General features: G+C 51.7%; 5 protein-coding genes across 6 annotated transcripts; 3 read left to right on the top strand and 2 right to left on the bottom strand.

Moving 5' to 3' along the window:
* Positions 1-1,209: 1,209 nt before the first annotated feature.
* Positions 1,210-3,316, bottom strand: NCU00834 (hypothetical protein; the record flags this gene model as incomplete). Its single annotated transcript, XM_959284.2, has 2 exons — positions 1,210-2,830; positions 3,080-3,316. The coding sequence occupies 2 exons, from the start codon at positions 3,314-3,316 to the stop codon at positions 1,328-1,330; spliced, it is 1,740 nt and encodes a 579-aa protein (XP_964377.2). The 3' UTR covers positions 1,210-1,327.
* Positions 3,317-4,686: 1,370 nt separating this feature from the next.
* Positions 4,687-12,055, top strand: NCU00833 (hypothetical protein). Its single transcript, XM_959283.2, has 3 exons — positions 4,687-5,971; positions 6,039-6,463; positions 6,521-12,055. Exons 1-3 carry the CDS (start codon positions 4,937-4,939, stop codon positions 11,694-11,696), a joined length of 6,636 nt encoding a protein of 2,211 aa, XP_964376.2. The 5' UTR covers positions 4,687-4,936; the 3' UTR covers positions 11,697-12,055.
* Positions 12,056-13,936: 1,881 nt separating this feature from the next.
* On the top strand, positions 13,937-16,550 carry NCU00832 (hypothetical protein). Its single transcript, XM_959282.3, has 3 exons — positions 13,937-14,506; positions 14,566-15,589; positions 15,650-16,550. Exons 1-2 carry the CDS (start codon positions 14,087-14,089, stop codon positions 15,352-15,354), a joined length of 1,209 nt encoding a protein of 402 aa, XP_964375.1. The 5' UTR covers positions 13,937-14,086; the 3' UTR covers positions 15,355-15,589; positions 15,650-16,550.
* A 55-nt stretch (positions 16,551-16,605) lies between these two features.
* Positions 16,606-19,719, top strand: scp (serine carboxypeptidase). Of its 2 annotated transcripts, none has more exons than XM_011394532.1 (4): positions 16,606-17,265; positions 17,336-17,615; positions 17,677-18,797; positions 18,859-19,719. In XM_011394532.1, exons 2-4 carry the CDS (start codon positions 17,508-17,510, stop codon positions 19,313-19,315), a joined length of 1,686 nt encoding a protein of 561 aa, XP_011392834.1. In that variant the 5' UTR covers positions 16,606-17,265; positions 17,336-17,507; the 3' UTR covers positions 19,316-19,719. The 2 variants fall into 2 exon arrangements, with proteins under 2 accessions (XP_011392834.1, XP_011392833.1); XM_011394531.1 differs by having other exon boundaries at positions 17,394-17,615.
* A 25-nt stretch (positions 19,720-19,744) lies between these two features.
* Positions 19,745-21,644, bottom strand: tcu-1 (ctr copper transporter). The gene is made up of 2 exons (XM_959280.3): positions 20,907-21,644; positions 19,745-20,762 (listed from the first exon to the last, which is right to left on the bottom strand). Exons 1-2 carry the CDS (start codon positions 20,985-20,987, stop codon positions 20,079-20,081), a joined length of 765 nt encoding a protein of 254 aa, XP_964373.3. The 5' UTR covers positions 20,988-21,644; the 3' UTR covers positions 19,745-20,078.
* Positions 21,645-22,215: the final 571 nt, after the last annotated feature.

Raw genomic sequence — 22,215 nt, forward strand, 5'->3', positions numbered from 1 at the left:
CAATTTCGGTGTTTATCTATATCGCTACGTACAAAGCTCAGGCTTTGGTCCATGTGAAGATATCTGCTTTGGTTGTATGTTTGTTTACTATTAGCGAAAGTTCCCATCCATCGTTGTTTCGGAGCTTCCGTCCCTGAGAACATGGAAAGAACCCGTCAGAAGCCTGACAGGAGGCCACCAGTCACCAGAGATACCTACATACTACACGATATTACCTCCCTGTGTAAACTGGTCAATGACTGGAGACTTGCAGCCAATGATTCCTTTTCTCCGTCACCACCACCACGTCTTTCACTTGCACGCTAGATACGCCATGCTGCCATCAAGTTCGGGCGAGCCCCAACTTGGAATCTGCTTCACACAGCATCGCTACTAGCTAGCTAGAAAACGCCTTACCCCCAGCCGCTTCTGCTGATGTGAGAAATTGTCATCAGCCTGCCAATCGAAGCTTTGATGACGTTTTCGGGAGACTTTTGGTCGGATAAGCCGAACTGCGGGCGTTGCTATTGACGGCCATCACTCTCGTCCAATTTTCCACACATCGCCGGTACGCCGGTATGGATCGCACATGTGGACGTGGGTTAGGGTTCAGGGTGAGTTCCACTTGTACCAGTTCTGTTTAGCTAAGTCGTCGTTCCTGACTTTCCATCAAGAATCTTGGGAAGCCATTGGAAAGCCGACGCTTCTGGAACGCCCGACTGGGGGGTCTGCATTCTCAACAGTGTCGATTTTGGCCTGAATATCGTGGCTGGGAAGATAGCTGAAAACGAGACACACCCCCCCCCCCCCCCCCCCCCCCCCCCCCCCCTTTTTTTTTTTTTCCGATTCACCACCGTGAAGTTGCGACACTACAAGGACTCTAATTCTCTACCGACTATCGACCAACACATGCCTTTTCCAGTCCACAATGCACAAAAGCACAAACAGATCGTGAATCATGATAACTGGGAGATAATGAAACACAAATGGGCCACCCTGTAGTCTGTGCAGGAAAAACCATAAAGATCAAGTCTTTTGTCTTTTCACTAGGACACTAGGTGCGTGGTCGTCTATGCCCCTTCAGTCCCTTCATCAAGTTTTGGTAACCGGGGGTTTATGTACCCGCGGGAATGATGTTCCCTTCCTTTTGGTATAGAGGTACCAGCTGCTCGATCACGGCCTTGTTTCAGTGTCGAGAGCATGGATCAAGCTTTCAACTTGCAAACACCCTTATGAAGAGATTCAGAACGATCGCAATATCAGACGGAATACAAATCTTCCTCCTTCTCAACAGATGCGTCAATGTGCATGTTGAACTCCTTTTTGGGGTCAAACAAGAGGAGAGAAACTAAACCATTGTGTCAGCACGACACTCGAGAGTAAACCGAGGGGTTCTGCTCGCCTTACCAGCGGCAGCCAGCGCAACAAAGCAAGCACCGGCGATCCAAACGTGCCTGAACGCGACAACAAACGTGTCTTGCAAAGCAATGGCACCGGCTTCAATGATATCCGCCGTTACTCCAGATATTGTCCCCAACCTCTTTTGATCTTGGGCTTCAAGTGCTGTGACAAACATCTCCACATCATCGGGTGATATTCCCCTTGGCACTACAACCTTTCCAACGTTATTCCCCAAGTTCTTCATCACATCGTGAAAAAGCGCATTGTATACGGCCAACCCAACGGTTCCGCCAAGCGACCGAATACTGATAATCAGTCCGCTGGCAACACTGATGAGCTCCGGCGGTGTCGACAACTGCGCAACTGTCACAAGCGTAGTGAGAGTCGTGCCCAAAGCGCTCCCCAAAAGAACCGCATAGCCCCAAGTTGGCATATCCGTCTGTCTCGTGGTTGTCGCCATGCCTATAAAGAAGGCAATAAACATCCCGAAAGCGGCAAAGGTCGCCCACTTCACACGCTTTGTAACTGCACAATACCACCCTGTCAAGCAAGCAAAGACCGCAGCAATGATCATTATCAGACTGTACCTCACCCCAACCAACAGCGCATCCGACTCGTACAGCACGCTGACCTGGAAAGCAAAGTACGTGTTAGCCGCAAAGAACGCCACACCCTCTGAGAAGACGCAAAACATTGCCACAGCAAAGTTGCGATTACCCGTAAACAATTTATGAGGGAACATCCCGTCCTTCTTTATCCATGTCTCATACAACACCAACCCCATCACAAACAGCATTCCAACCGCAAAAGTAGCCGAAACCTGCGGATCCCTCCACTCGAACGGATTTCTGGAGTAAGACAGCGCCACGGAAAAGAGCACCAACCCGACCGCCAAGAAGAAGTACCCTCCCCAGTCCAATCTTGCCAGTTTCTCCCTCGTACTCAAACTCTTCTGCAAAAGTCTCTTGGGCGGATGATACACCCACCAACACAACCCCGCCGCCACGACATAGACAACCATATTAAGCAAAAAATACACCCTAAACCCCTCCCCTCTCGGATCCCCAGTCCTGTTCAACGCACCGCCTACATAGAGTCCCACCGCCGCACCTAACGTGTTGCTCGCCATGTCGGCCGCCTGGCCCCACGCCCGCCATCTCCGGGGTAATACTTCCGAGGTGACCACGTGCAGCAAAGGCTGCGAGCCGAAACCAATACCGATGATGGCGAATCCCAAGATGGCGATGGGCATGGAGGGTGCGCGGGAGACGATGAGTGACCCTGCCCCGCCGCCGAGGAAGGTGGGGATGACGAGAAACCATTTACGTCCCCAGTAGTCGGCCGCTTGAGAGGTGATGGGGCCGAGGACAACAGTGAGGATGGTGATGGGTGCAGAGAACCAGATTGATTGGGTTGGAGAAGAGAAGTGGGAGGCTATGGTTTGGCCTTGCTGTAAAAGGTTAAACGAAGATGTCAGTAAGGATTGCGAGGGAAGGAGTCAAGTCGTAAGCTGGGAAGTTGTGATGCGGAGAAGATGGGGACTCGTGAGTTGGGCACAGACTGGAGAGAACGAGGGAAAGAGGAATATAGAAAAAAGAATAGAAAAAGGAAGGTGGGAACCTGGAACGCAGGAAGATGGAAGACGAGGAAGGTGGGGCTTTTCGGACTGGATTTGGAAGGGAAGGAAAGAGGTACGCACAGCTCCGGCGCCCACAAGACTGATTAATTGGGCGATGTAAATGAGGCACACGGCAAAGACGGCTAAAAAGGTCTTCGCGTGGAGGTGAGGGACTGGAACGTCGGATTCATGGCCATCGCTGGTGTTGTTCTCGTTGGTTCGTGAGGAGGGAGTAGCCGTTTGCATGACACGCGCTACTGGCTTGGTTTCTTCTTGCACTTGTGCGCTTGGAGATGTCTTATCTTGCGAAGACATCATTGTGGTGATGTGTCGAAATGTTATCGAAAACTGGTTGGAGAGGAGGAATAGGTTGACGAGGTCTCAAATCTGTCGTGAAAAGATAGCCGCGGGATTCCCCCCTCTCTAGCAAGATGGAATTTGAGCATTTCATGGCTTGCTCTTGAGCCTCGGGAGGTAAGTACGAGACACATCTTGTATGTACCTAACTTAAAGCTCCAAGGTTGTCTCAAGTTGCGGGGGCTGCATGATTGGATGTGTGGCGGCATGGAAGCAAAATCCAGGCATGACGTTGTGCTCCAGGCCCTCAGGGTCTTTTCGGTTTCGCGTCAAGAACAACGTTCGGTACCTCTAGTCCAGGTCTTGCAGTATTCGGGGTGCAGTAAGCATACTTACTACTGGATTGATGCTATTGTATACCTAGAGATAACGTTCGGTTGTGAAACGTTAGAGGTATCTTTGGGATGGAATACGAGTCGCCGTATCGATTTGCATTTCCCCAAAGTGCCCCAGTAACATACACTTCATCTAACTTCAAACTCCAAACCCCACAGCTCACCAACTGATGAAGGTCAGCATGAAGTCTGCACTCGGTACTTTCTTGTATCGCAAAGGAATCCGGCCGGTCGGCTTTGGGATCTCGCATTTTGAGCACACTTGGGGCATCCCTAACAATGCGGACTGCTCAAATGCCTCAAGACCTAAAGCCTAAGGTATCCATGTTACGTTTATGTGATCCGTCAGTGGTGAATCTTATACTCTGCATCGCCCCACCTATCATTTTAGATTTCGAGTAGCCCGAGCTCTACATCAGTAACATCTCTAGCCAAAAGACTTCAAGTCTGGTACGGCTTCAGGCAGCTTACGGTTCGTCCCCCTTTGCTCAGGTTATAACGCATCGTGACTCCATTCAGGCGATCCGTACGAAGAGAGCTATGGGATGTTAGAAGGAAGTAGTTACCGTCATCCTCGCCAATTCAGTTTGGGTGTGGTAACACTCTTGAGAAGGATCGCCCGAACCGTTCCATCTTCGAAGATCGAAGGAACAAGGTGACAAGGAAGAGCAAAGTGGCTGCAGCTTACAGTCATATAAAATGACAGGCTCAAGACCTCAAAGAGATGGCATGAAATCAGAAATTTGACTGTAAGCCTCAGAGCATCATCCTTTTTTGTTTTCTAGCCAGAACTACGCTCATAGTGGCTTAGAACTCGAGTGTCCGATGAAAAGTAAACAAACAAAAAGGGAGCGACCCTAACCCTCCCGCTACCGTACAGCCGGCGGAGTGCACTTTAGGGTTCGGTAAGCTCCGGGCATGTTGGGTTCGTGACGCGAAATCTCCAGGATGTGGAGAACTCCACTCACCACAGTGCTGGGACAATCCAGGATCAGCGCTCTACAGGCCCAATCCCGCGTCGACCGGAGTGTGACGTGACGGCCTGGGTTGCCCACAAACACAACGCAATTTTGGGAATCTGCCGGTCATCAAGCGTCAAGCTCGCTATCCGCACGCATCGTGCCCCGCGGAGTGAATTGGAAGCTCGTTTTGGCTTTTGTCCTCAATCGATCGCTTGTTTTGCTCTTTTATTTTGCTCCTACGGCGTTTAGTCTGGACTCCAAAGTCCAGACAGCCATGATCGAGAATGGTGCGAACCCGGAGAATGGCCGCCATGGCTGGCAACGAGAATAATGGCGAACAAAGCAGCAACGCGACACCGAATAACACCCAGCCGATGGCGATTGTTGAGAAACCTGCGAAAAAGAAACAGTCTCCAGTCAAACCCAAGGGCAGAAAGGCCGCAAAAGAAGCTGTCCGACCCAGTGTGAAAGAGGAGGAGCAAGCCGAAACCGATGTGCAGCTCCCTGAGACAGGAACTTCGAACACATCAATTGCTCCCGACGACGAGGAACAGAATTTCAACATCTCTGGCCAGCCGAGCGCAAAGATCAACAGAGCGAGGCCCTCAGCCACATCAAGTACAACCTCGGGACGCCGTGTCCAGCCAAAATCAACAAAGTCAAACATCAAGGCCAAGTCCAAGTCCAAGACCACCGCGGTCGTCGAGCCTCCGGAAATGGACGATCCCGAAGTCGAGTATGATTCCGAAATTCCATACATACCTAAAGATCTTCGGAAAGAGCTACGTGAACGGCTATCTTGGGCTGGTCTCACATATCCCGAGACCTGGCGCCCACGTGTCGATAGCCCCTTCGATGCTCCTCCCCCGCCTCCGGTAAATCCACCACCGGCCGATTCTATTCTCGTAGCAGGCTTGGCGGACGGCGAGGTAGGCTACCTTCGTCAACTGTTGCGATACTGGACATCCGAAGATAAGGGCTGTAGGACTGCCAACAAGTTCTTCCATCGGCTCCACTACACCTACAAGAAGGCGGATTCGCTTCCAGAGGCTTTGGCAAGGCATGACCGGGTATTGGCTCTGACTCTGGATCGCCTCGCGCGAGCGATCCCCTTCGAACTATTTCTTTGCCGGCTCGACAGAGGCTATGAAGACACTGACATCGACCCTCAACAAGTGTCTCCCTCCTACGTCATTGAGGATCTGGTTGACTTGCAGGGCCGAACCTACGCAAAGTTTGTTCCCGTTGACGAGAATGACTGGACACAAAAGACTAGCGAACACCGAAAGCCCAAACTCCTTCCTGGTTACTGTGATGCGGTACGTTCCTCGCATATCACCACTAAAGCCTCTTTGAATCTCTGCTAACCACATCCCAATCCGCCAGGCCCTCGTCCTTGTCCCTCGAGATACTGTGGCGGACTTCTTGTGGGAGACCATTGAAGCAAACGGCCCGCCGACTGCCAAGTACAACGTCACTCAGACTCCTCTGCGTTTGTTGCTCGAAAACTATAAGACCCTATGCTCAGGGAGCGTCGAAGATCACGTTCGCTATTGGCCCATCTTCAGCAGCCTCATCCGGAGGGCATGTACCTGGGACAACGAAAAAGGACTGGGGTTTATGCCTGGGGAGTTGGTAGAGAACATTCTCAAGGCTTGCATATCTGCCAAGGACTGGGATTTATTCACATTCGCCGCGGGCTTTACGGGATTTGCCTTTCGCAAACTGCCTTACGATCCCCAATCCTTTGTCAAATGGGCTCGTGCTGAGATCACAGAAGGGAGAGCCACCTTTCAAGACATTCAGGAGGGGTAAGTGATCTAAAGAATTGGTGATATGTCTTCTAAGAAGCTAACGCAAACTATTAGTATCCTGGCCATCTCATTCTCCCACAGCTTGATCAAGTACAGGTGCTCCTCAATTACCGCCTTTTACGAGACCACGGACGAAACAGTTCCCCGAGATTGGGCACGGAACGCAGTAGTCCGCATAGCCGACTTTCCCGGTTGGCAAATCATCGGCCAACAAGATGGAAGTGAACTTGTTTCCGCCCTGAAGACCTGTTTCGGAATGGGACCTGACTTCATAGAACTCGCCACGAAGTTGGTGAGACGAAACTCGACAAAGATCCCCTTCCTTCTGGGCTTTGCCAACGAACTCCACGAGACCTGCTCCACAGAAAATGCAACAAAAAAGCTCTACCTCGACTTGGCTGAACACATTTTGAACGAATTGCACATCTACAAACTCCACAGTCGTTCCGCGGAGACGGCACGGGTTAGGGAAATTATCCAGCTTCGTTCAACCAAGGTCACGCAAGACCTAAAACTGATTAAAGCGGCAATTGAAGGTATCGACAAGGCTGACATGTCTCGCTTCATCTCTGGACTAATCGCTGAAAACGCCGATACCCTCCTTATGCGCTTGACAATGAAATTGGTTGGCGATGCAAAACGCATCCCGCTTCGTGAGCTTACCCATCTCTGGGTTCCTTTCCTCTATCTCCTCCCGGACATTCTCGAAAAGCATTCTATCCCGCTATCAACACCTCGATATCAAAATATGTTCGCTGCTATCATGGAGATGTACCTACTCAGGGAGGTAGGCAGGGCGCCGAAACAGATCTGGCAACCTGTTATGCGCACGGTCAGTTGTGACTGTGGACTGTGTTTCCGGGTCAACCAATTCCTTTCCGAATCCTGCTCTTTCAAAGCTGTTCGGCTTCACGGCTCCAGTACAGCTTTTGACCATGTACGACATTACTTGACAGGACTGCGGGAGGGCATCTCCTGTGACTTTGCGATTGATGCTGCTTCGGGTACTATAACCGTCACGAAACGCTTGAATCCCGATCCTACTGCTCTTAAGCAATGGGAGACCAAGAAGAACAAAATGAAAAAACAAATTTTCGCAAAGTTTGATCAAGCAAAGTTGCATGCCATTCTTGGCGAAGAATACTTGTGGATTACAGGATTTCGATTCTTGGAGAACAATCTTGAAATTGAAGTTCATGACGAGAAAGAACTTCCTCCACCTCCTGTGCCCTCCGCACCGCTTCTTGGGAAACCGGTTGACCACTTCATTATCGGTCGACCGGATCTCTCCACTCCGTCAGCTCAAGGGTACCGTCAACCTGTGGCAGCTCACCAGAATCACCACCAGCCCTTTCACCAGTCTAATGTCTCTGGCTGTCAAGGTCCGCAACCAGGTCAAGCGCGCCCACAGCCTGTAGGGACATACTACAGTTACCAGCTTCCTCCGCCTAACCAGGGTCATCGTGCCCCCGCCAACCCCTGGGCTTATTCGGATCCTACCTCTCAATCAACCCAATCCGGTAACAACATATCGGCTGGTTCAGACGGCTTTGCCGGGTCCATTCAAATGACCAACAACGTCAACAGCCACCAAACTACCACCCATATTCAGGACACCTTAGAGCATGGTCGCCAACTATTCTTCTTTACGGAGCGAATCGTGATCCAGAGACAATTTCCCAGCTGGCAGAGTGGTGCGATTAATGCGGAGCTATGGAGACGATGGACTACCATGGCTTCTAGTCGTCAAGAGAGTTACGTGACCAGGGCAACGGTGGCCCAAAACCAAGCTCAAACCCAGGCTCATCCCTCATTGCCTGCGCCATATCACTTAGCACCCCAACCTTCAGGCTCAAGCTTGTCTACGGAGGATGATTTAAAGGCCGGCAGGGAATACTACTTTTCGACACAGATGGGTTCTCTTCGAGCAAAGCACCCAACATACAGCCACCAACTCTTGTTAGATACGATTTCGAAAGCATGGAGCTCATTGCCACGGACCCATCGCGAATGGTTCAACAAGCAAGCCTTGTCGCAGAAGCAACAGCAGCCCCAGCTCGCTCCTTTGAACAATGCGAGGGCTGTGGGTCCGTCGCGAACTCGGAGCATCCCGTCTCTTTCTAGCATTGCACCTCCTCCACCTCCTAGCGTAGTCCCAGGCATGCTCCCAGATCAAGCTCAACCTTTCCCTTCTCTTCAAAGTAGAGTGGCGGCGTTACGTGAGGAGGCCAAGGTAACACTTACCACGGCGCTTGCGATCGCAAAACCTGTTGTTGACAGAAATGGAATGGTCGTCGTTCGTACATCTACCAGGCTGTCGATCCCCGAGAAGGATTATATGGAAAGCAAAGCACGACTTGCCCCGTACCCAAATGTCGCTCATCTCGACCCGTGCCGCAAGGATCTGAACCGTGGCCGGACCTGGTGGATAAACAAATACACAGATGGTCTTTTACGTCTACTCTCAGGAACGTCGGAACAACAAATCAGGCAGCAACTTGGCGTTGAGTGGGAAACCTGCCTAACTATGGGTGATCGTTTGAGGACCGATGATATGGCACGTATTGAAGAGGCGAAGTCGGCTCTCGCTAGGGAACGGAACAGTCTAAATGAGGTTATGTTACAACGGGCCACGAAACGGGCGAGAACATACGGGGCCTCGACTTCTGCGACGGCTGCCGGCTCTGCGCAAAAAGGACCGGCTTCAGCCTCAGCCACATCACCGCCTGTGTCCGGCTACGAGGCTTTTGCTAAAGAAATGGAGGGACGCCTTCGGAAGAGGAACTCCAGCGCCTCGGCAGCATCGCTCAAGTCGGTGATACAACGGCGATGGGAAGCGATGGGTGAAACGCACCGGGCAGTCTACGCAACCATGGCCTTGGATAAAGCAAAGTCAGGATCTGGTACCGTGGCCCCCTCAACCTCAACCTCAACCTCAACCTCAACCTCAACCTCAACCTCAACCTCAACCTCAACCTCGACCTCAACCTCGACCTCTGCGGTATCCGCTTCTACCAGCACTGCTGCGCCAAGCCGCAAATATGACGGTTTTGAGTATTATCTCAACACCGAAGGCCTTAACGTCAGAAGAAAGTATCCTGGATATTCCTACGACCAAGTTGTCGAAGCCACGAAGCGGCAATGGGACGCTCTGACGTCCACGGCAAGGAGTAATTACAGTAACAAAGCGTTCGCGGCCGCACAACATCCGCTCGATAAGGGTATTTTCACCTGGCTGGAAGATACCTTCAAGAGAGTAGCCAAGGATAAAGCACCCGTCTCATCAACTCCGGCGGCGCAAAACTACAGCGCTTCTGGTAACAGCTCTTCAGAACCCCCGCAACATGGCGGCTTCGAGTTTTGGTTAAAATTTGAGGAACGAAAGTTCCGAGACAAGAACCCCGGGCTTACATATGAAGAAACGGTCACTGCTTTAAAAAAGACATGGGATGGCATGACGCAGATGGCCCGAAGAATCTACGAGGACATGGCAGCGAAGGCAAAAGTCAACGCGGACATAACAGCTAAGCCAACTGCCTCGCAGGCGCCACCAAGCTCTTCATCCGCAGCTACCGCTTCTACGATCGGGGATTGTGGCCCATATGACTCACCTTCGGAGTATGGCCGGTACGACGGCTTCACTTGGTTTCTTAACAGCGAAGGAGTGGATTATAAGAAACAAAACCCAAATGTTGCATACAGCGATCTAAGAACTGCAATGTACGCACGCTGGTGTGGCATGGGCAGTATAGAACGAAGCAAGTTCGAAAAGGTCGCGGGTACTTTGAAGCAGAGTGCCGAAGGTCGAGAGATGTTCAACAGACTGAGAGAAGCTTACAGCCTGCCCCCAGGGCAAGATCCTCGTGAGCGGTTAGCAGCCGCCAGGTGCCGCTCACCCTCGGATGCTGGTCGATATGACGGCTTCACCTGGTTTTATAACAGCGTAGGAGTGAGTCTCAAGAAACAAAATCCAGACCTTGGATACGACGAACACAGAACCGAAATCTACTCGCAATGGAGTGGCTTGAAAGCTATGCAACGGCGCGAGTACGAAAAGGTTGCGTATACTTTGAGGCAAAGTGCCCAAGGCCGGGCCTTGTTCAACAGACTAAGAGAAGCATTCGACCTGCCTCTGGAACGAGACCCTCGTTCGTGGATTCCGTCTCCCCCGCCGGATGCCGCCACCGCTACCACTGCCACTAGTATCATGACACGGGACGATTGGGAACGAAAATACGACGGCTGGAGTTTCTATCTCAACACTGCAGGGACGCTTCACTGTGACAGAAGAACTTCCTACGACTCTGTTGTTGCTAAGATGAAGGCGCGATGGAAGAGCATGAGTGCTGTCGAACGGCTTGCATATGAAGACGGGGCTAAGGCTGCCAGGATGAGTGGTAGACGCCAAGTAACTTTTAACAACTTGAGGATAGCCTGCGGCCTACCTGAGGAGCCGATCCCCCCTCCCCCTGCTCATGACGCTCCGCGAGGACCGACTTCTTCATCTGCCACTGCTACCGCGTTCACTGCCTCTTCTTCTGCACCAAGCTCTAATACCTCTAGAAGCATTACATGGGAGGCTTGGGCCTACAAATACGGCGGCTTTAACTGGTTCCTCAACACCTGGGGACACGCTTTCAAGCAGGAGAATCGTGAGCTGGACTACGAGCTAGTTGTCACCATCACGGAGTCACGGTGGGAGCGCATGAGTCACGAAGAACGTCGTGATTTTGAAGATAAGGCAAAGCGGATGAGGGTGAATGTGGCAGGTCGCCGGATGTTCAACAAATTGCGGGAACTTTGCGGCTTACCCGAAGAGCCAGACATTCCCGAACCCGCCAAGACGGTAACGCCTCGTACTCCTTTTCCGAGCACATGGCGCGGCGTTGGCTCCAAAGCAGCCACTCCTTCACTGTCCTCCTCGCCCACACGACCTGACCCGGCTTCCTTCTCACCAGCTGACCGTGCGTTGATGGAGATCGAGCCCAACAGAATGGCTGCCCCCTCTTCTAGCGCCGCGCCTGCCACGCCCGGGTTGAGTAACAAGGTGGCCAGGATTGACATCACCAGTGCTTGGGCTGTCAAATCTAGTAGGCTCAAAATTCCGCCCTTGACGCCGAGATCCGAGGGCGGATCGGCTTCGGCGTTTGGTTCGGGATCGAAGTCGGCGCCAAGGGGCGTGAAGAGAAAGGCTGAGCCGGATGTGATCGACTTGACTTTGGATGATTGAGTGTTGTTTAGTCGTGTGGTTGTATGGACTGGAAGGGAGAATCGGTGTTTCTCGATGGTTACAAGCAAGGATACGGGAGTTATGTGTACATACCATGGCGTATGGCTTTTGATTTGTTCCGGTTTGGAAGACCGTTGGATCATTTCTCGATTCCAAGTGTTTGGAGTATTTTGTTGGATTTAGCATCATGATCTGGTCAATTGGTTGATCATTCCTATGAGGCTACTTGGATGCATCGGATGCTGTGTATTTGGAAAGAGCGAGAGGTTCTTTGCTTCTTGCTCTTGGCTTTGTCGTATACACTTTTTGATCGTTCAAAAACAAGAAGTAAAATAATGAAGCGCACAGATTGTTATGCATCAACATCGATCCCTGGGTGAGGATTACGGCCGGCGCAGCTTGCGCTAACATCTCCTATGACCCCCATTACTTGAATACCTACACAATTGCTTTCGCTAGCGTCGGGTGGGCGGGATCCACAGTGGCCTAACGGGCGGGCTATAGCGGAGAGCGGGCGGACCGCTGTGGAGGGCGCGCGGCAGGAACGGACGGACGGGTCGTCCCGGTCTTCATTGTTCCTGTTATCATCGTCATCGTCAGCGATGGTAGTGATGATTGCCCGCTCTCTCTATCACTTCCCTTCTTCTGTTCATTCTCGTCATTTACGACTCGAGTTCTTTAATAACTCAACCCCCTTGGTATTCTACTTTGTGAGATAAACCTAACCTGGTGCTGCAACCGACATCTTTGACAACTAGACAAAGGGGGACCCACATAAGGAACCTTCATTAGCGTAGGCGCTACTACTGTACCTAGTGCATACTGCACAGTAGAATCAATCCCCTGGAACGGAACTGCATGCCGTAATTCAAGCCTGGGATTCTATATGCACTAAATGGTATGGATATATACGGCATGGGCTAGACTGGAAGGAAGAAGCCCACATGGGAATCCAGCCAAAGACTGAAACACAAAATTCTGACAGTCTACTTATATTTCTAACAGTCCAAGACCAAGTCCGTAGGTAAGTATATGGGCGTCGAAGACTAGCCGGGATTCATGTGGTGTGCAGTACGTACTTCCATGTGAGGCTGTATGTACCTAGCTGGGAAATAATCCAGCCCGCAAAAACCTACCTACCTATGCACCCATGGGCGTATACATAGGTATGCAGTTCCTAGCCGGAGGATGCAGTTAGGTTGCAGGGGTTTTTACTGTACTGTACTAAAATTGCCAAAAATACCTTTCTACCTTAGGCGCCGAGTTGTTAGAGGCAGGCATGTACTTTACCCGTCCCATTGGGAAGGGGCCCGGGAGGGTCAAGTTTTATCCTCGCAAGCCCGGCCTCGGCGCTTCAATGTAATGGTTCAGGTTTCCTTGGTGACATAAAAGAAAAAGAAAAAAAATCAAGAGGCAAGAAAAAAAGTCCCAAGCATTTGTTTCCATCCATCCATCCATCCATCCATCCTTGTCCTTATCCGCAGCGCTTGCTTGAGCTTCGGGTGGGTGATTGCATGAGATGAGACCAGGGGGATTCCATCGAGTGGTTCGAACCTTGTTCATCTTCTTTCTTTTTTTTTTCTTTTTTTTTTCTTTTGATTGGCTAGCGCTCTGCTTTTTCTGCTTTCGTTGGAAGGCTGTGTAAGTGCTCTGATGTTGTTGTGTACTATACATACTTGGTGGAGAGATGTAGGAGGGTGGTATATGCCTGGTGATGGGTCTTGAAGAGTATCATCGTCTGCATCAAATTCCTTCCTGACTGTACAAAGGTGAAGCCGTTACGGTCTTTTTGTGTTCGATGTGGACTGTAGGTAGGTAGAGGTAGTTACCCGCGAAGTTTGTAACTGGTGATACGGGAGTGTGCGGCGCGTGGACAGTGACGCAGCAGACTGTGACCAACCTAAGTACTGTACCCCTCCTCCTCCCTTCCGTCATCGTTCCTTCCAGTTCTGCACCCCCAGCTTCTCCTGTAGTGCTGGTCTGGACCTGTAACGAATTAGGTAGGTATTTCTGGCTCGAGAAATGCCCAAACATCCCCTTGTTTGACTAGGTGCCCGGACCTGGTGTGGTGGCATGCTCCGATTAGCCGCCTCAATATCGCGATCCGTCTGTAATGGTTGCCTCGGGCGGTTCAGCTGCAGCCTGCCTGGCCCCCAAATCCCAAATGGTCACGATGGCCATCCGCGGTTTAAATAACAGTGTCAAGCGCCCGGCCGCCCTACCTCTCTCTACCTGGGCCTTGGAAATTGATGTTAGTTGACCACACTGCATCTCTCCACCCATATCTGATTCTTTTCTTCTCGTGAAACCATCAAGACATACTTGCACTTTGGTCGTGTTTCTCTTCTAGTTGTCAAGACTTCGCTTCACTTTCACGTTTGTCGATCAATATGGGAGCCGCAGTTGAGCCCGACCTGAAATCGACGGCGACAACGCCAACCCCGCATTCTTTCCCTTGTTCAACGCTTGATATCGAGACCGCTGAATCGCAACCTTCAGATTGCGATGTGAATCTCAAGATCCCCAAGGTTTTTCCTTGTGAAAACATCAAGGAAATGGCGGGAAACGTAGCCAGAATCGGAATTCGACCGTACAACAGCACAAACCCGACATCGATGGCCTTGGTACCAGTGGAGACACCAAATGAAGACGGCACTACCACTGTCAAGCGCCATCTTCCAGGTCAACCGCGAGTTCGGCTGGACGATCAGAATCCCGGCAGTCATTGGAAGACCTTGACGACTTATTTGAATGAGAACCACCTGACCACGAAGCTGGATGGTATGTTCAAGTACATGAAGTATGTCTTTGTAAGTTTCCTCCGAGTCCTTTTGAGCCGCCCTGGCACTGTTATACTAAGACTTGCAAGGTCCAAACTCCATCTTTCCTTCACATCATGTCTCTCCACCATCAGTACGCACACGACCGAGAGATCAAGATCGACGAGCATCCCTGTCTTCATCTGGTCTGGTACTACGAGCGAATCTACGTCAAACCCATCCCGGCCTACTTCTACTGCGCCGCCTTCTGGGAGTACATCGCCAACGCCCACCTGGATGTTTATCGAGCTTGCCTCGGCTTCATGAGGAGCTACTACTACTTGATCCAGTATGAGGTCGACTTTGCGTTGGCATGTGAGAAGATGTTGATCCCCAAGAAGTCCAACGGGCAATTTCCCACATACGAAGAGTGGTGCGACTTCATCGAGCCCTTCACCAAAATCCACGACATCCAAGTCCCCAAGCGGTACCACTACGGCGAACTGCGCCTCAGTCGACTCAACATGGCTGCGGCATTCTTTAAGAGGAAGCTGGCCTTCTTCCACATTTACCCTCAATGGGGCTCCTTCCTCACCCACAGCCTGGGACCCCTGCTCACCATCTTTGCAATCTGCTCCGTCGTGCTCAACTCGATGCAGGTCAGTCTGCAGGCGCTCGACACAGATCTTCCGAAAGACCATGCATGGCCCACGTGGAAGGCCGTGTCGGTGTGGTTCCCCATTGTCGTGACGATTTTGATTGCCGTGGTGATCCTTCTGGCTTTCAGCGGCGTTTGTGTCATGGCTGTGGTAGATCTCTACAGTGGCATCAGGACGCGTCGCAAGAAAAGAAGAGGTGATGCGACAGCTGGCAAAAAGACACATGGCGTTATCTGGTAGAGTGTTGTCTGTCGGAACGCCGATCGCCAGGACAGCCTTTGTCGGATGCCTCAGAACGTCCTTAGGTCAGACCGTTATGGAAAGAAGAACGGGGCTTCGGCGATATTAGGCCGATGCTTCCAGTGTCTTCTTCTTTGGGCAAATGGGAGACAGCGAGGCAAAGCTAGGCCACCACTAAAAGCAACTCCAAACCCCGAATGTTCAAAACCCAACGATATCATCCTTAGCGTTAGCGGTAAGACTTTGCCCATTGTTTGAGGCGAGTTATAACGAGCATTACTAAAACTGGTTGAAGTAGCCTCGAGAAATGAAGCAAGCACGGCACCTCGATGCACGACCACAGAAAACTCGATAATGATTTTCCCTGCCTCCGTCGTGCCTGGGCCTTGTAACGGGCATGGTGCGATGTCGAGATGGCCAACACGTCTTATTGCTTTGTTTGATTCATATTCGATGTTCTTGATGATAACGGCTCGGATACAGAGAATCGAGAGAATGAAAAACCCACGGTCAAAAGGAGTGAACACCCGTGATATGGTTAGGTATTTCTGGGTCCGAATGGCCCTGGGAGGTGGACCTGAGCTGGCCGTTTCCACTTGGGTCGGGTGGCCAACATGTGGCGGTGGGCCTGAAGTTTGGACGACAACGGTGTACTTATAATGTAATTCACTGTATCAACGACGAGATGAATGAATGATTTATGCTGCCGATTCGTCCGCACGATGCCAGGCTCTTCGGTCGCTGGAGACATCACTCAGTTAGCTGGTGCCCTGTGCTGGCTCGTTCTGGGGAGGGAAAAAAAGCGACAGTCCTAAGGTTGTTGGTGGCTATTACCCAACTTCAGAGAAATTGTAACTCTGGTCGTGGCTTCCACGTTGAAGAAAGAAGTTTGAAGGGCCCTTGGGGAGAGAAAGGTCGGCGTTGAAGGAATTCCGTACTGGTCAACAGATGTACTTGTACGCCAGTTGGTGGAGCTGGGCCTGCCGGGACCTCAACCCGTGCTGTAAGTCTAGTGGGGTTGCACCATGCCGGGCTCGGCTCGGGGCCGTGTTCTTAGGCGGCACGGGAGTTGCCCTGTTGCTTCCTCAGTTCTCAGTTCTCAAATCTTGGGACATTCCGATGACCCATCCCGTGTTGGTGGGTTTGAGACTAATTAAGTAGAGGTAACCTTATGTCGTCCGAAATCTCGTGCGTCCCCGGGAACGAAATGTGTCTATATCATGAACTTTCTTTATCCAGTAATACAGTGTTTGCGTTTTGGAGCCCTGGTTGTCGTGTATGTAAGTACACACGGACCACCCGTGTGCGATGAACTGCCTGGCATCAACTGCCCGATTTCTCAACGTTCCACGACCGCAATTAGGTGTCTCGCATAGTTCTCGTCTTCATCACCGATGACATGGGAACAACACCATGGCCCGGGTCTTGTCCGCGTACATACACTATGTACTCTAGATAGGCCAAGTCGGCGGCCGGCAGGTTCAGCTCGCTAGGCCCTGTCGGGAAGTTCCCCACTTCGGATCGGCACTCTGGATCTCGAGTCAAATCCCCGGCGTCAATGGCGACGCCCACCGCTCCACCATCTTTCTCATTCCCGGAGCACAGCACTACCACCTTCCCGAAGGAGAGTTTCGGCCTGCCTCATCCATCGATTCTGTTGGGAGCCTTCGGGAGGCCAATATTGGAGCAGCACCTAAGCAGCATTCATTACAGTGGCACAGCGTTGAACAGCGCAGGCTGGACCCATCGCCGGGCATCGGCATCTACAGTACGGGCAGCATCCACCATCACAGCCAACCGCCCGCTCCGGCTTATGGCGCAGCTTACCGCAGATTTTAGCGTTCGTCATTTGCTCCGCATCATCGCGGTCGTTTGTCACGGTCGTTACATGGCTTTGTAGCCAGACGAAAGGTATGAACTCTCACGTACGATACGCGCCTTCAGTGATATTGGTCCAGGTCCAACAACCTCATCAACCTAGACCCCAAAGAGGAAGGTGAACTATTCACTGGACCCTTGCTGATCGCCTGGCTTTTCAGGTTCCCTTCATCTTTCCTCAAGTTTCCCAGTATTTATTCCAGGTAAGTGGCCTCTTTTTGGAGGCGTTCCTTTCCTTCGCCCACACTCGTCGTCGTCGTTTTGAGACCTTCAAAATGATGGGACTTGGACGTCTGCTGGCCGCCACGGCCTGCGTTGCGCAACTAGCCTCCGCTCTTGCGCCCGCTTTTGCGCCCCTGTCTGTCCGGAACCTTCGCTTGTCGGTAAGTCCTCAGTGCTCCTCCCATTGCTTTCTGGACAGATCGTGACTAACAGGCATTTCAGTCAGAGAGCGATCTTGCGCTGGAGCCGGAGGGTGATTTCACCATCCAGGAGAGCACCGACCCCACGCTTCTATACCCGGCCCGGACCATCAAGGTTCCCGTTGACCACTTCCACAACGACACCAAGTATGAGCCGCATACCAACGATACTTTCGACCTGCGCTACTGGTTCGACGCGACCTACTATAAGAAGGGAGGTCCCGTCATTGTTCTAGCTGCCGGTGAGACGAGCGGTGTCGGACGTCTCCAGTTCCTCCAAAAGGGCATAGTATACCAGCTCGCCAAGGCGACTGGTGGGGTTGGCGTCATCCTCGAGCACCGCTACTATGGCAAGAGTCTGCCTACCTCCGACTTCAGCACGAAGAACCTGCGCTTCCTCACTACTGATCAAGCGCTAGCCGATACCGTCTACTTTGCCAAGAACGTCAAGTTCGCCGGTCTTGAGCACCTGGACCTGACTGCGCCCAACACTCCCTACATTGCCTACGGAGGTTCGTATGCTGGCGCCTTCGTCGCCTTCCTGCGCAAGCTGTACCCCGATGTTTACTGGGGGGCCATTTCCTCGTCCGGTGTCACTGAGGCCATCTATGACTATTGGCAATACTACGAAGCCGCGCGGATCTACGGTCCTAAGGACTGTGTGACTGCTACCCAAAAGTTGACCCACGTTGTCGACAACATCATCCTCAACAAGGCCAACGCCAGATACGTGCAGAAGCTCAAGGATACATTCGGTCTCGGCAACCTCACCCACACCGATGACTTTGCCAACACCATCAGCTTCGGCATCGCAGGACTGCAATCCACCAACTGGGATCCCGCGTTGAACGACACCTCATACGGCGAATACTGCAACAATGTCAGCTCCAATGCGCTGCTGTATCCCGAGACGGCTCGTCTTGAGAAGGACGTCCAGGAGCTCTTGACTGTTGGCGGATACGGCAAGGAGGTCAAGACGCTTACAAATCAGTTTTTGAACTACATTGGCTATGTCAATGTCACCTCAGTCCAGTCGTGCGACGGGGATCAGAATGCCTGCTTTACCTCCTATGACAGTGAATTCTACAAGAAGGACGATCTTAAGCAGACGTGGCGCTTGTGGCTGTATCAGGTTTGCGATCAGTAAGTAGAACACTTCTTCATCAGTTTTTTTTTTCGGAATCAACTAACATGGTCCCTACAGATGGGGCTTCCTCCAAACCGGGTCCGGTGTTCCGCACAACCAGCTCCCGCTGATCTCCCGCGCTATCGACCTCAACTACACGTCCATCGCCTGCCGCGAGGCCTTCAACATCAACAAGCCTTCGGACGTCGAGTCCATCAACAAGTACGGTGGCTTCGGCATCAGCTACCCGCGCCTGGCCATCATTGACGGCGAGAAGGACCCCTGGCGCGCGGCCACCCCGCACGCCATCGGCCTCAAGGATCGCAAGAGCACCATCAGCGAACCCTTTATCCTGATCAAGGACGGCGTGCACCACTGGGACGAGAACGGCCTGTTCCCCAACGAGACCGCCCCCAACTTCCCCCCTAAGCCGGTGGAGGAGACGCAGAGGGCCATCAAGAACTTTGTGCAGGCTTGGCTTCAGGACTTTAAGAAGAGCGGGCATGGACATGGACATGGAAGTACGAAGCCTTGAGAAGCCCATGTATCGAGGGTCGACTAGTGGCTTGTGTTGTGAACGGGTGTCATACTAACCTTTTCCCAGGTGCCGGCGTCCATGATGAGCAGCAGGTTTTAGGGGACTTGTGACGGAAAGGCATGTTGAGCGGGATCATTAACCGAGCAAGCATGCTTAAATTAAATACAAAGCATCTGGATAGCAGTGAGCGGAAAGAGTCTTGGATACCGTACACAGGTTCATGAATATGTATGTTGATGTATACTCAATACACCTCTTTGTATTTCTTGTTACGATCTTTGCCGCTGTACCTACAATTCAGAGAACAGGAGAGCCTTCAAGACGAGCAATTGGACCAATGATGGCAATTCGTGGGTCAAGGTGGTAAAGAAGAGGAGTTACGTTCCACTGTCCGGAATAAGTACTCTACAGGGTTTGAGTGGAAGGTGAGTGACAGCTTCAGTTCCATATTAGCCCTATGGTCAGTGTGACTTTGCGATTAGCAAGCGCTTTACGCGATACTCCGCGACATTCCATCCTTTCCTCTTCTTGCCCGTCAGCCTCTTCAGATCTTTAATATCGTCAAAAACTTTTAGCCAAATAATGTTATGAAACCAGGCAGATACAGAAATATAAACCGAACAAGCGGCGTTGAGTGTAAGCCCAGTTCATTAGTCATCAACAGTGGAAATGAAAAAGCACAAAGAGGTATCATCGCAGTCGTCATTACATCTTCCGTCCCTTCTTCCATCCTCAACTTCCTCATCCCGTCTGGCTTATTTCAGCCACAGCAAACAGTGGCATCCTCCACGCCCTGCAGCCTCGGCACCTCGTCCGTGAATCCATCACTCATCATCATGTCCTCCTCCTCCTCATCTCCACCACGAATCTCAAACTTGACCGTCAACCAATCGCACAAGAACTTGCCGAGCAGCGCCCCGATCCAGATGCTGATGAGCACATAGCCATTGTAGTACATGGCCAGCAACATGATCAGATACCCCAGGCCAAACATGACGGCGTGAATCAGGGCCCTTATCAGCTGCTGCAACGGACTGGCGCGGAACTTGAGGGTGGTGGTGGTCGTTGTCGTTGTTGTTGTTCTGCTGCTTCCCATGTATCCTCCTCTTCTCTTCCCGGTGGTGGTGACGGCGGACGTTGTGCACGCTAAAAGTCCAGCAGTCTTTGCTGCTGCTGCATCCGCAGTACCACATGATGATGGTGAAGCCTGTCGTTGTCGTGGTTGTTGACGCAGACATCGTTGTTGTTCGCTAATCAAGGCCGACCGTCTTCGAAAGTCACGGACGATCCACTCATCGTATTCCTTGGCCAGCCGGCGCAGGAACTCGAGCATGACGACCATCAACATGATGCCGATGCAGGTGGCGGCGAAGGCGCCGCGCGTGGTGATGTGCCAGGACTGGTGGAGGAAGCAGGCATCGATGGTGTACCAGTTCCAGAGCATCTGGTTGGAAACATGTTAGTATTGATGTGCCTACGGTGTGAGTGGGAGTACCTAGAGGTAGGGATACAACGAGAATAGTATGTGGGATTGGTGCACGTATAAGAGAGGGTAGTTGGTTAACCACACGGGAAGAATAGAACATACCGAAATTTTACACGCCGGTCCGTTCATGTTCCCGTCTCCCATGTCCATTCGAGGTAAAAGGGTTGTGCCGTGTTGCGCCATGGTTGGTTGGGGATGTGTGTGCGAAAAAAAAAAAAGGGTAAGGGGTGAAGCTGGAGTCGGCTTGGTGCTTGAATAGTGATGGCGGTTTGTGAGAGAAAAGATGAAGGATTCGTTCTCAATTTAGCCTCGTCTTTGAGCTCGTTTCTTGACGACGACTCCTTTCGATGTCCGTAGTCTATGTAATTGGGTATTTGAAAACCTTCTCAGTCACACTACTTGGTCCAACGGGTAGGACAAGGACCAATTGTTGGGTTCCCTAACCCAGCAGCTACTAGCTTGGAGTCAAGTAATGCAAGAGGACGGTTATGGTTCCATTCGTGAGGCTAGATAGCGTACAAAAGAGGCAGGAGATGAGGGGAAAAGAGCGGGAAAGAGGGAGAAAAGTGTCAATGGGTAGTGACTGAGTGAATGAGCAGGTATGAGTTGGAATCTCGGATGAAAACCTTCTTGTTCACGAGATGTTCCGTCCAGCCTCGCCATCAACGACGAATCTCTGGAGATGATTCAGGGGTCAATCGTCGGTACGTAGCTCTCCGTCCGCTATGGATATCACCAATGTCATCAAATCGGGGACATCATGACGGTTTCCCGGCCGAGTGTCGTTCGCCTGGAATATGAGCGCGCCGCGCCGAACGGGGAGCTCGTCTCGCCTCCATCCCATCATGTTTAGGGGGGGGGTTGAAGCCCCGAGTACCTGGGTCAATTGTTTCAATCATCCAATGAAAAGCGAGTACTTCCCCATTTGTAGGGTCCACACACCACGCCGAAGTGGCCGAAACACGACCTTACGTTACACCGTCACTCCACTGTTGATTGCAAAAAAACGTGCTCAAAGATGCTCAACCACTGCAGCTGTGTCCAGACTCTAGCGTCATATCGTTTCTCTCTGGCCCCCCTTTCCGAGATAGAATAAACACTCAAATTCTCTCGATGGCATGACCGAGAAGGCCGGGAATGAAGGCAAATTCTGCAGTGGCATGATATACAGCCAAGCCAAAAACATGCTCACCCGGTGGGAACCAATGGAGTATAAAAAATGGAAAAAAAACTGAAGGGGAGGGGGGGATTGAACACCAAACAGGCAATGAGAGGCGGTTTCCGGCTCACGGAACACTATATTGTTGAAGATGAGTGATGTTCTGGATCCGATGGCGACAAGGAGTCAGCAACCAGGGAAACGAACACCGTTGCAATGGAAACTTGCTCAACTTTCTCGGCGCTCCACACC

The sequence above is a fragment of the Neurospora crassa genome, linkage group I (genome assembly GCF_000182925.2).
Source record: "Neurospora crassa OR74A linkage group I, whole genome shotgun sequence".
Lineage (NCBI taxonomy): Eukaryota > Fungi > Ascomycota > Sordariomycetes > Sordariales > Sordariaceae > Neurospora > Neurospora crassa.